The 13,167-nt window shown below is 38.5% G+C and overlaps 1 protein-coding gene and 1 long non-coding RNA gene across 2 annotated transcripts; one reads left to right on the top strand and one right to left on the bottom strand.

The window, feature by feature from the left end:
* The first annotated feature begins 1,014 nt into the window (after positions 1 to 1,014).
* On the top strand, positions 1,015 to 3,412 carry LOC134269987 (uncharacterized). Its single transcript, XR_009992702.1, has 3 exons — positions 1,015 to 1,123; positions 2,530 to 2,652; positions 3,229 to 3,412. It is a non-coding gene; the product is annotated as an uncharacterized LOC134269987 (long non-coding RNA).
* A 5,320-nt stretch (positions 3,413 to 8,732) lies between these two features.
* Positions 8,733 to 9,856, bottom strand: LOC134270061 (uncharacterized). The gene is made up of 3 exons (XM_062752244.1): positions 9,769 to 9,856; positions 9,388 to 9,686; positions 8,733 to 9,119 (listed from the first exon to the last, which is right to left on the bottom strand). Exons 1-3 carry the CDS (start codon positions 9,854 to 9,856, stop codon positions 8,733 to 8,735), a joined length of 774 nt encoding a protein of 257 aa, XP_062608228.1.
* Between the last annotated feature and the right edge of the window lie 3,311 nt (positions 9,857 to 13,167).

Raw genomic sequence — 13,167 nt, 5'->3', positions numbered from 1 at the left:
CCCCGACAGCTAGGCCTATGGGTGAAATGGAAATGGAATCATCAGCATCATACTTTTTTCTTTCGGGGCTCTTAATTTCAAATATTAATTAAATGCAAAGCAAGATGCTATAATAATTCGACTAATTTCTCTTCTAAAACCGGTTAAATATACCGTAACTTCGTCAACATGGCTCGAAGAGTTAGCGACTTCACTTGACTCATGAACAATGTAAACAGTTACAATGTTGATGTTGCCAGCCTTGTTTTAAAAAATAATTTTATTTAATTCCATGATACTTGCTTCAAACGCGGGTCGGTTTATTTTGTCTATTATAGAGGAATAAATGCATTAACTCATGTTTTGACGAATTAAAATGATCGATTGTAATTGTGAAATGAAATCCCCCTTATCAAAATTATAATTATAATATAAACTAAGGCATTATTTTTCTTTAATTATCATTCAAATTAATCATTTATTTAATTAGTTGATGGATTAGTTATACTTATGGCATATTCTTATGAATTAAACAAGAACGCTTTGCCTGCTTCTTTATCACGTTGGCATTATGGCATATGCGGTAGGCATCAAAAGCCTGAATGTTAATTTGATGGTCGGTACAATCTCCAGACAAGGTACACAAGATATACACAACGGCAGCAAATCTTAACCAATATACATTTTGAAATGATTTTGATAAACAAACAAAATTTTCATCAAATGTTTGCATTAAAATATTACACATACAACTGTCAATTTTCAATCAAATAAGTTAAACAGAACTCAATATATTAAAAATCAAAATTTTGACCTAAGTCTATTCTTAGTTTATGGTCTTAGACCCTGGTGTTTGACAGAGACAAAGGTGGTCCAGGAATCTAACCACAGCGTCCATGCGCCAGTCAACGAGGAGGGCAGCCAAGGAGAAGGAGTAACACCAGAAGAGCAAGGAAGGAGCGAGCAAGAGCACGATTTACAGCCAATCCATTCCAATTTACATCAAGGCTTTTAGGCAGCAAAGGATCAGGGAAGCTTATAGGAAAAAGAGCACCAAAGATCCAGATTTTGACATAATTTCCTGGTTGAACAAGATGAAGCAGAGTAATAAATGGGTAGGCTTTACCTGATTGGCTGAATTGAGGTATGTAAATATTTTCATTTTAAAGCAAAAATATTAATGTTTGAAATAAATGATGGAATGTGGGAATATTACAAAAATTCTAGAAATACCAGGGGAGATTGTAGGAGTGGGGATTGATATTTTTGGCAGGGTGTCATTTACTGCCGATCTCTGTAAGTTCTAAATAACTGCAAATTTGACCTATAAACGCCGCGGAACGGTATATTTTTTTTCGTGTTTTTAATAAGTGCTTAGAACGAACTTTCAAATAATACCAGTGATTTGTTTGAACGGGAATTAGTAAATTACTTGGAGGGCAAAAGGTTTGTATAGAGTTCTATGGGAAATTAATTGGTACTCTTTTCCCTATAGAGACCCCATTTTTTAATAAGTAAAGTGAAGTGAAAGTCATGAAAAGTTATTTTTAGCAATTTATTTGAATATTGAAGACATTTCGAGAGAAAAATTAGCAAAAATTTGAATTATTTATCTGTGGAATTAGGGTTAGAGGTGATTTTGGGTCTTTTGTAGAGATTGGGGGGGGGGGGGTTACAGAGGATGGAAATTGGTAAAACAATGTGTAGTTGACTTGGCCATAGGAGAAAGGTAAGTTAAGAAAATGTATCAGATTGATCTTATAATAAATGTTTGTATGTATTCATAAATTTATGTATGTATTTTACATGTACATGTAATTGTGTATTTATATGATTTGCTATATATGTGTACTTTTGGCAGTGTAGGATGGTGGCCTGGTGTTAATTTTTGTTTAGTTTCTTATACGTCTGCACGTTTGGTATCTTTTCGAATAATTTATTCGGCCCTTAAAAGTGCGTTTCGTGGTGTTCATGTGAAAGGAGGTCATTTTCTGTCTTGACGTATCATGTCGGTAGTGTATGTGATCCTCTGGATTGCCTCCCTTTGACTGCGAGGGGATCAGTTTGTAGTTTGGTTGTTTCTATATTGTAGCTACACAAAGGTATGTGTTTTCCCTCTTTTTGCTCTTTGTAGTTCCATCAGGGTGACTCTCTGCAACTCATTTTCTACTGCTTTCCAGTTTTTGTACTTAGAGTTACTTCCCTTAGACTAGCTAACCAGATATGTAGAATTTCAACATGATATAATCTTAATTATTGTGACCTGAGTCTTCTAATTTTGTTTTCTTGAATTATTGGAATGGCATTACTGCATGTATCACATTTGACTTTTCTAATATTTACATGTAATTACATGTAAAATGGTAAAACATGTATTCCAACCTTGACGGATCCATTTTTTAAACATTCGGCCATGTAGAAGATATGTAATTTGGTAATTTTTCAGAAAACTTGAAAAATATTGCTGTTTTCTTTATGATTTATGCTTAATTTGACTAACTTTATTGATTTATTTTCATTTAAAGACTATAGAGGACTTTCATATTTCAGCTTCCTGGACCCGGGAGAGCTTGGTATCTGATCGGCGGGGGGCATTTTCTCTATATAAGAAGAAGATGGAGACTCGCTACCCACCCGATATATTTTGTCGGACAGATTTCTGTACATTTGCAGGTAAATTTTTCATTTATTAACTTTTCAGCCTCTTATTGTGGTGTACATTTTGGGGTTTTAAGTCAATTATTGTATTTTTTAATTTTTTACAAATTAATCTGAATTCCCCTTTTTAAAGCATGAAATTCAATAATGTAGATTATGGTTGTACTGTATAAGACTATAAGACACTGCACTTTGATTTGTTATCAAAAGTATTAATTTTCTCTTGTCTGAATTAATTGTAAACAAATATAATAGGGGGCACCTGCTATTTCCTAAGTGTCTTTCACTGGGGGGTGGGGAAACTTTTTTGTATATACTTAAGCAACAGGAGGGGTTAGATAAGAATCATTTAGTATATCAGAGTCTCAATCAATTTACTTTTCATAAGCATAAGAAAATTTCTATATCAGTCTTTTTAAAACCTTTTAATTTTGCTTAATTAATTATGATTTATCAAATTTTGGACCTTTTTTCTTTATTCTGGGTAGATTCCACCCCTATGAAAAAATTGACACAATTATGACTTTATATCATTTTATTAACATCAAAAAACAAAATCATGCTATTTTATAAATATTTTATTCATTACAGTGACAACTGTATCCAGATTTCATCACAGGAATGAAAGTTTTTCACTCTTTGGAAAAGCACCTGCAGCAGGGAGGGGACATTCATTAAGATGGCCACAGATTCCAAGACACTGAAGTGACAGGCCTCAAATTTCATACATGTATATTGGTAAGTATAAGGTCTTTGAAAATTACAAAATTGACTAATTCTGGGATAGGTAAATATGTAAGTATAGGAAAAAGAGCACCAAAGATCCAGATTTTGACATAATTTCCTGGTTGAACAAGATGAAGCAGAGTAATAAATGGGTAGGCTTTACCTGATTGGCTGAATTGAGGTATGTAAATATTTTCATTTTAAAGCAAAAATATTAATGTTTGAAATAAATGATGGAATGTGGGAATATTACAAAAATTCTAGAAATACCAGGGGAGATTGTAGGAGTGGGGATTGATATTTTTGGCAGGGTGTCATTTACTGCCGATCTCTGTAAGTTCTAAATAACTGCAAATTTGACCTATAAACGCCGCGGAACGGTATATTTTTTTTCGTGTTTTTAATAAGTGCTTAGAACGAACTTTCAAATAATACCAGTGATTTGTTTGAACGGGAATTAGTAAATTACTTGGAGGGCAAAAGGTTTGTATAGAGTTCTATGGGAAATTAATTGGTACTCTTTTCCCAACAGCGGGAAGCGAGGAAGTTGAACAATAATATTTGAAGGGTATGCACAGTGATCCAAAGAGAGACGAAGATTTATAAGAGAGTTTGAGAAGCTGATGCAGCCCGGCAAGCCAGAGCATTTGTTCGATAAAACAGAACCAAAACTGCGAGAAGTCAAAGATGTCATCAGGAAGGCTATAGCAGCTTTATCACTAGGACAAAAGAGGAGGGGGCAGTTAGCTGACAGCTGGCACTAAGCTGAAGGATGCTCATAGTACATAGACATAGCTGTGCAGAAAGGAGGAGTGTCAGCAGCCTTGGGTGTGTACGAGGGCTGTTCAATAAATAATGTCCTGAACTATATAACATACATTACAGATATCATATGACATTAAACTTGACTTTCTCTCATTATTGAATCTTTCATGCATTTATAACAGTTTATGTGACCACTTGTCATCACATAATTTCATCGTGAGAAGCTGGGAAACAAGGGCTTTTCGAGACACTGTATTATAAATGAATGGTAAAGAATCAGTAAACTAGAGTGAAAATAAAAGCTTCATTATAGCTGCCGTAAAACTTGTTAAAAATCCCAAAGAAATATTCACTGAAATATATGACATTTACAGCAACCAATGCCTGTTTTATAGACAAAAGAGCAGGTGGATATCAATGATAAAAAAATCATATAATGGGCATCGAAAATGGGTACCCTCATTGCCAACAAAAATTATAACAACTTATGTACTGGTTGTCAAATTTCAACAAATAATATTTGATGATGTATGATTGACTTTGGGACACAAGGCAAATTTGATAGACATCATATCGGGAGTAGTTTACACTGTTTTTAAGAAACGTTTGACGGTAAAAAAGCTTGGGACTCAGAGGTCACCCTATATTTTGAAAAATGATTGAAAACGACAGCGTATACGAAATTCTTCACAATTATTTTAAAATATCAGTAATTTTAGTTATCCACGTTTGTTTTATTTTCAAGCAGATATTGGAATATGAATCTATTGATTAAAACCCTCAAAACAAAATTAACCATAAGATGTACTTGATGAAAACGGCGAATGTCTGACAATAGCACAGCTATTCAAGAGCAAAAAGACAGATCTATATGTAATTTTCTTTAATATTCGTGGTATTGTTGTTCAAATTCGTATTCGGAGAGACAGTTTAATTTCTAGAGGAGTCTAGAAAGCAATTTTTTTGCAACAAAATGAAAAGGTTTATTAGAGGAAGGACCCAGACTCAGGAATCCACTACATTGTATTTCTTCAAGACAGCTTCCAATCCGGCATGCCCTGAAGAGTAAAGGGGTTTTCGGGATAAACGGAAAGTTAATGTTTTTTCACATTAACAATATTCGCCAGATCTTTGACCTTTTGACTTGTTTCTATTTCCAAACTTGAAAAAAAACACCCCCCAGAGGGAAGAAACAAGTCCGGGAAATCATTGGATCTGCCATTTTCCAGTATACTAAGGGTCATACCCAAAAATGAGTTCTAAAAACAATCAGAAATTGGATACAAAATGTTACGGACATGTATTTTACCTAAAAGAGATTAATTAGTAAAATCATGAAGACTAAACCATTGAAAAACGTCTTTTGCTTCTTTCTGAATTACCGAGGACATTATTTATTGAACAGCCCTCGTAGAGCATACAAGTGTTCTAACAGAGATTACACGGGAAGCTAAAGAGAGGAAAGGAGAACTGGCAGTAATATGGTTGGTTCCAGTCCTCATAAGTTAGTCCAATTTACCCTACAGCGCTACCATATACCAGACAGGATACTGACGCTACTCAAGAGTTACTTTGACAGCCTTCAATTACGGGTCACAAATCAGGGCTTCACAACATCCTGGCAGCGCCTAGAAGTTGGGATTGTCACAGGCTGTACAATATCAGTAATTCTGTTCTCTGCAGCAATGAATTTGGTGGTGAAGTCAGTGGAGAAGATGAGCAGAGGTCCATGGATGAAGGCAGGCGTGAGACATCCCCCTGTCAGAGCGTTCATGGACGATATGACAATAAGCACAAAGACCATCGTAGAGGTAAAATGGACCTTGAAGGGGATAGATGATATCATCAGTTAGGCTCGTATGAAGATCAAGCCAACAAAGTCTAGGAGCCTCGAATTGAAAAAGGGGAAGAACACGGAATAGAAGTTCAGGGTTGGAGATGAGGTTATCCCATCAGTCTCAGAAAAAAAACAGTCAAGTGCCTGGGAAAGTTCTTAGCTGATTTACTGAGTGATAAACAGAATGTAACGACACCAGTAGTCAACTTGAGAAGTGGATGAACACCATAGCCAAAAGTGCCTTACCAGGAAAACACAAGGCATGGACATATCAGCACGGCGTACTTCCACGAATTTTTTGTCCTCTACTTGTGTATGATGTGCCTGTACCATCAGTTGAATGGATGGAGAGACGGATCAGTGGGTACCTTAGAAGATGGCTCGCGGTTCCTGGAAGCTTTAGCAGCATTGATTTATACAGCACAGGAACAAAGTTGCAACTACCACTGACGTCAATTGTTGAGGAATTCAAGGTCACCAAGGCCAGGCAGTATCTGATGTTACGCGACAGTACAAGGTACGGGAGGCAAGAGTGAACATCAGCACTGGCAGAAAGTAGTCTGCAAAGAAAACAGTGTGTGAGGCAGAGTCACGCCTGAGACAAGCCAACATTGTGGGAAGTGTGGCAGTAGGTAGGCAGGGAATAGGAATGATACCATCGACAAAATAGGTACACCGTCGAAAGCGGAGAAGAGGCAACTGGTGCAGAAAGAAGTGCGCAAAATGGAAGAGCACTCAAGAATGGTGAAGGCAATTGGTATGAAGAAGAATGGAAGCTGATTAAACTGGGAGGGTGTCCGACAGAAGAAGTTATCTTGGAACGAGATATGGATAAGAGAGTCCCAGAGACTGCAGAGTCGTACTCGGGGAATGGAAAGAGGTTGACTGTTGGGGACCGCCAATGACTGGGAAATGCAAGCAGATCTCAACAGCCGAATGCAGTTTCCACAGGAAATAGCATCTACTGATCATAGACCAGATATTGTTATTTGGTCTACCGTAGCCCGGCTTGTTATTATGCTGGAACTTACAGTGCCGTGGTAGGACAGAATTGAAGAAGCCCATAAATAGAAAATGAATAAGTACCAGGATCTGGTGGCAGATTGTCAACAACGGGGCTGGAGAGTGTGGTTTCTCCCAGTGGAAGCTGGATGCCGTGGTTTTGTAGGGCAATCTATGTGGAGGGCGTTGCGAATTGTTCGTGTAATAGGAAATGAGAGACGGCAACTCATTGGACGCCTGGGTAGAAAGACAGGAGTGGCATCCATGTGGATATGGAAGAAAAGAGAAGAACATTGGGAAGTGCAACACTAACACTGTGTATTTGCTTGAGAATGAACATTTAGTGTGTTGCAGTGAAGGCGGGGAGCTGAGTGGTTCCGGGCTGGGACTTATTCACCGTCGGCGTACCTCTGGGGGTTTTAGTGGACAACGCCGAAACAACCAATGAAGCAGGATCCACCTGAGCTCGGGACGATGACGCATCAAATATCATCAGATGTATACAGGTATAGATATATTGACTACATATTCGGACATTATTATCAAGTCACACAATTGCAAAATACAGAATAATGTTAGCAGTACTGCCTCCGATAAATAAAAATCAGATTAATTTAAATAAAATAAAAAGGTTAAGGACATATGCAAGGTACCGTACCTACTGATAATTTTTCAAGATAATATAAATTTAAACTTATAATACCATTACATGTTCCTAGACAAAAAAAAAATAAGCATTCGTTACCAGGGGTTTTGAAAAGATATAAAATTGTGAACATTTTTGCATTATTCATAGAAAAATGTACAAAAATGACAAAACATAAAATAAAGATTTTTTTTCATCAAATATTGTTTCAGAAGAGGTGTACAAATCCATATATAGTCATTAAAAGTATTGCACACAGGTCCTTCATTTAGTGGAACTCTTCAACTCCAGGGAAGAGTCCAATAAAGTTCAAACTATGTTGCAAGCAACATTCTTGTGGTCTAAAGTCTATCTAATTTTTGTTTCAGTGTGACGAACGGTTTAGAGAATTGACCGTTTTACAGCTTACACATTTTTTTGCATGATTCCTAACAATGAATAAAGAAGTTGTTTGTTGTTTTGTTTGTTCGTCCATCGGTGGCGACGATGACCACTGTCTCATCTTCGTGTGGGAGGGGATTGACCTGGATAGTGGGTGCGGAGGAGACTGGTCAGGCCGATCCTCGCACGGAATAGTCACGGACAGTGAGGGCAGGGGATGGTGGCAGCTCCCAGGTCCTTGGCGCTGTCTTTCCTGGCCTGCCTGCGTTGTTCTGCTGAACACACCCTGTTGGCTTCACAACTCTTGGCACCCTCGTTGACTGCGGCTCTCCACCCACATCTTGTGTTGCAAACTTTCCATGAATCAGGGTTGATACTGAATGCCTTGAGGGAGGCCTTAAAGCTGTCCATGAATCGCGTTTTTGGGCACCACGGGCACGCTTTCCTTCCAGTAGTTCACCAAAGAGTAGTTTCTTGGGGAGTCGATGGTCTGGCATACGGACTATATGTGTTCCACCCAGTGGAGTTGTGACTGCAAGAGCATGGTGTAGATGCTGGGCAAGCCAGCTCGGGCGATGACTTCTGTGTCTGGAATCTTTCTTGCCATTTGATACCGAGAAGCTCTCTGAGGCTCGTCATGTGGAAGTGGTTCAGCTTTTTGGCGTGCCTCTGGTAGACAGTCCATGCTTCACAGACATACAGCAGTGTGGTTAGAACTACTGCACGGTAAACCTTACTCTATATCTCTGTTGTGATGCCTCTTCTGTCCCTCACATTCTTGAACAGTCTGCTGAAAGCAACACTCGCCTTGGTCAGTCTAGCATTCACCTCATCATCAATCACAATGTTGCTGGAGAGAGTGCTATCGAGGTACGTAAACTTGTCCACTACATTTAGCCGTTGGTTGTTGATGGTGATGTTAGGCTCAACATACGGTTTGCCTGGTGCTGGCTGGTTCATGACTTCGATCTTCTTTGTGCTGATAGTAAGGCCAAAGTTGTCGCAGGCATTAGAGAACTTGTCAACGCTGTGCTGTATATTAACCTCGGAGGTAGCGTTGAGGGCAGCATCATCAGCAAACAGGAAGTCGTTGATGGTGTCCGATTTGGCTTCGCTTGTAGACGTCTAAGGTTGAAGACTGAGCTATCAAAGCGCCATTTGATGCAGATTCCGGTGTCCGTGTCATCGAAGGCATCGATAAGCATGGCGGAGAACATCAAGCTGAAGAGCGTCAGGGCGAGGACTTAACCCTGCTTCACTCCATTTGAGACAGAGAATGGCTCTGAAGATTCGCCGCCATCTTGGACTCTCGCCTGCATCCCATCGTGCAGCTGTCGAACAATGGTGATGAATTTTGTTGGGCATCCGTACTTCGCAATAATTCGCCACAGGCCTTCTCTGTGTCAAAAACCTTGGTCAGATCAACGTAAATGGAGTACAGGTCGGAGTTCTGTTCCTGATACTTCTCTTTCAGCTGACGTGTAGCGAACACCATGTCCATTGTACCGCGATTTTTCCGGAAGCCACACTGACTCTCGGGCAGGAGGCAATCCTCAAGGTGTTTAATGAGACGGTTAAGTGGAACTGGCGTCTTGCCTGCGATGGAGAGAAGGGAAATTCCACGGTGGTTGTCACAAGCCTGTCTATTTCCCTTTCGCTTGTACAGGTGGTTGATTGAGGCGTCCTTGAGGTCTTGAGGCAACTTCTCCTGGTTCCAAATGAGCTCAAAAAAGTTTTTCGACTAGAACCATGCCCCCTTCTTTGTAAATTTCACCTGGGATGGAGTCTCCGCCAGGTGCTTTGCCAGTTGACAGTAGACTAATTGCTTTCTGGATCTCTTCCAGCGTGGGAACGGCGTCCATTGACTAGCTGATGGGAACCTGGGGCAGTCGGTTGATGGCTTCGTCGTTGATAGTAGAAGGGCAGTTCAGAACGCCATTGAAATGCTCCGCCCACCTGTTGAGTATCTTTTCCTTCTCTGTGATGAGGATTGACCCGTTCGCACTGAGTAGAGGAGATGACCTGATTGAGTTGGCCCGTAGACTTCCTTCAGTCCAAAGTAAAAGTTCTTCATGTCGGCGTAGTGTTGGATCTCGTCAGCTTTGGCATTCAGCCAGGAGTCCTGCATATCCCGAAGCTTTTGCTGTACTGTGATGCGAGCGTTCCTCAGAGCGTCTTTCTTGGCTGTGGAGGTGGGATCATCTATATGAGCCTTGTAAGCGCGATGCTTGTCCGCCAGAAGCTGCGTAATCTCTGAACAGTTCTCATCAAACCAGTCTTTGTGTTTCTTGGTGGAGGGCCCCAGACAGTCGAAGGCTGTGTTGTACACTATATTCCAAAGTGTGCTCCATGCTGCTTCCACGTCGTGGTCATCCAGCACGGTGGAGTTCAGGCGTGCTTCCTGGGTTTCAGCAAAGTACTGAGAGGTGGAAGGCAACTTGAGCTTGCCAACGTTGAGGCGTTTTGGAGCCTTGTTCCCCTGAGGACGTATCTTGAGTTTGATCCGGAAGCTGAATTTGGAGACGATGAGACGGTGATCTGTCCAGCACTCGGCGCCGCACATTGCCTTGGTGACACGAACATCCTGTCTGCCTCTCTTCCTGACAATGACGTAGTCAATGAGATGCCAGTGCTTTGAGCGAGGGTGCATCCATGATGCCTTGTTACGGGTGGGAAGGCAGAAAACGGTGTTTGTGATGAGAAGGCCATGCTCAGCACAGGTCTGGAGAAGCAGCAGACCGTTACTGTTGCACTTGCCCACTCCGTGCTTCCCTTTTACGCCTTCCTAGGTCTGGTAGTATGACACATGTATATATACATGGCCATCGCGTACGGTGTTGGTGTCAATTTCGGTAACATCAAATTGACGTTATTTTAAAGCAATATGAGCTGCAACTTTGATGTCGGAATTTTTGTTGCATAATTGTAAATAGCTATTTCAGTGACAGAAAAAAATAATGTTAATACACTTCTGTTCTTCATATTTGCGATGGAAGAACTATTTAAAAGCTTTAATTGAATCAAAATTATATTATTTTCGTCCTGTACAATAATGATTTCTTATATAAAACTATATATATTGGATTGTATATAGAAAGTCTTTCTTCTGCTTTCTTTCAGTCCAATTGATCATAAAGGTTTACGTTACATACAAATTTTTCATAATAACACATTTTAACAGTAAAATAAAATTTTCAAAAATGAAGTTCATAATTCTTTAAGTGACGTTTACATTGACGCTCGACACTTTTCTTTTCACTTTAATCGTTTTATATAAAATACTATTTGTACATTAAAATTATGATGAAGTAATCCAATACATATATTCTCCCTAGCAAAAATTATTTTATAATTAATATTATTGTATGGCAAGATGATTTAATAATCAAACTTAATTAAAGTTTTTTTTCAATCATAACAATAACTTGTGCTTCTAAGTAAAGATTGTGAGGCGCTGATTTGGTATTGCCATTCATTTATATCAACTTTTAGAATAGGTGCTATCACATACTCGAATATGTAATATCTCATTTCATAGCAGTATAAGACTAGTATCAGTACTGTGCTTCATTTGTGATAACCAACAGAAACCTACAAGCAATACAAATCTGTGAACATGACATAAACACAGATTCATGGAAATTTCTGAAGTGAGATCAGTTGCCCTATCCACAAAAAAAAAATCTTACGACTAAGATAAAAATTTTGCAACTCTGTAATTTCTTCTTTTTTTTCCTATGATAAAAATTATTTTCTTATACATTATTTACAATATATTGTTATGTTAGTAGTAGAAATATTACAATTTTAGGGATCTACTATATCTCACATACTTTTTGAAGAAAAAATCAAAGTACTGAAAGTACTGAAAGCCGGGCTTAAGAACAGCACACAGGTGAAAAGAACAGGTTTCAGTTAAAGTATGAATGATATAAGGAATTATTAGATGCAGCGAATGAAAAAGCATCGTTAAATTTTATATAAGAACAATAGGTTTAACTTTGATGAAGTATAAGGGTGATTTTATCTTTTTATTTTTGAGCTTTATATACTTGTTCTTTATTGTTATTGAGCATTTTTTTTTTCTTGCCTTATGCCATGGCGTCAGGCACTACTAAGGATCAATATTTCCTACGTCCGAAGCTAAGAATTGCTAAGAGGTCACAGTTAGCCAGCAAAATTTTGTGCATGCTGATTATCATCGAATTTTGTTACCTGCGTTTCAACAACAACAGTTAGCAGAAAAATGATCATATTACTGATAGACTGAGGATGTATTTAAACATGCATACAATCGCAATATGTCGTCCCCAACTTCGTTCGGGACGACATAATGACTAGAAAGTCTGCTATTGCAAGCAATAGCGTATGTTTCCCGAACTGGAGAATTTTCATTTTGTCATCAGTAATACTATGCCCATTAGCTAAGCTTGGACAACCATCAACTCGTATCAGTCCTTTCGGTACTTTGATTTTAAAATCGGAGCTAAGCGCATGTGCATGCATATGCAAGTTATAAATCCCATCCTGTTTGGTTCAAAACTAGAGTAGTTATAGCCATTTAAAGTTTTAGCCAATCAGATTGCAGTGCACATGCATGCACATGTTTTCATGATTATTGTTATATATCATATTGTAGTAATGCATGACTTGTCGTAATGCATGACTTATTTAAAATTTCAATGTATTTCATCAAAAAAGAAAGAGATATTAAAATTTTTGTTTCAGCCAATCAGAGCAAAGTGCACGTGCATGCACATCATTTCGTGCTAATCTGACAATGTCATATTATCTACACTATTAATATATCCTTATATAATATCCTTATGAAATGAGCATTTCATCAAAAAAGTGTAAAAGTTAAAGCAATATTCAGTATACAAGTCATTTAATGTTGCACGCATCCGCACGTAAATGCGTATGCACACAAAATGACCTTTGTTCCATACATCTACACAACATGCCTATTAGCCTTAAAAAGGTTTTAGCTCAATTGGATGGACATTTTTCTAGAACTCAAACTTGGACAACCATCAAACCTATCTGTACTTTCAGTACTTTGATTTAAAAATCGAAGTTCAAGAATTTTGACTTTTCCCCCCTTTCCATGGAAACTAATAAAAGCTTCGAATTTTTAAATCCAATGAGCACAATTAAAGAACCTAATCATTAC

Source organism: Saccostrea cucullata, unplaced genomic scaffold (genome assembly GCF_032062105.1).
Source record: "Saccostrea cucullata isolate Sc308-1 unplaced genomic scaffold, CSIRO_AGI_Scuc_v1 ctg261, whole genome shotgun sequence".
Lineage (NCBI taxonomy): Eukaryota > Metazoa > Mollusca > Bivalvia > Ostreida > Ostreidae > Saccostrea > Saccostrea cuccullata.
The sequence above is the reverse complement of the archived record's forward strand: the minus strand, read 5'-3'. Positions and strand labels throughout refer to the sequence as shown.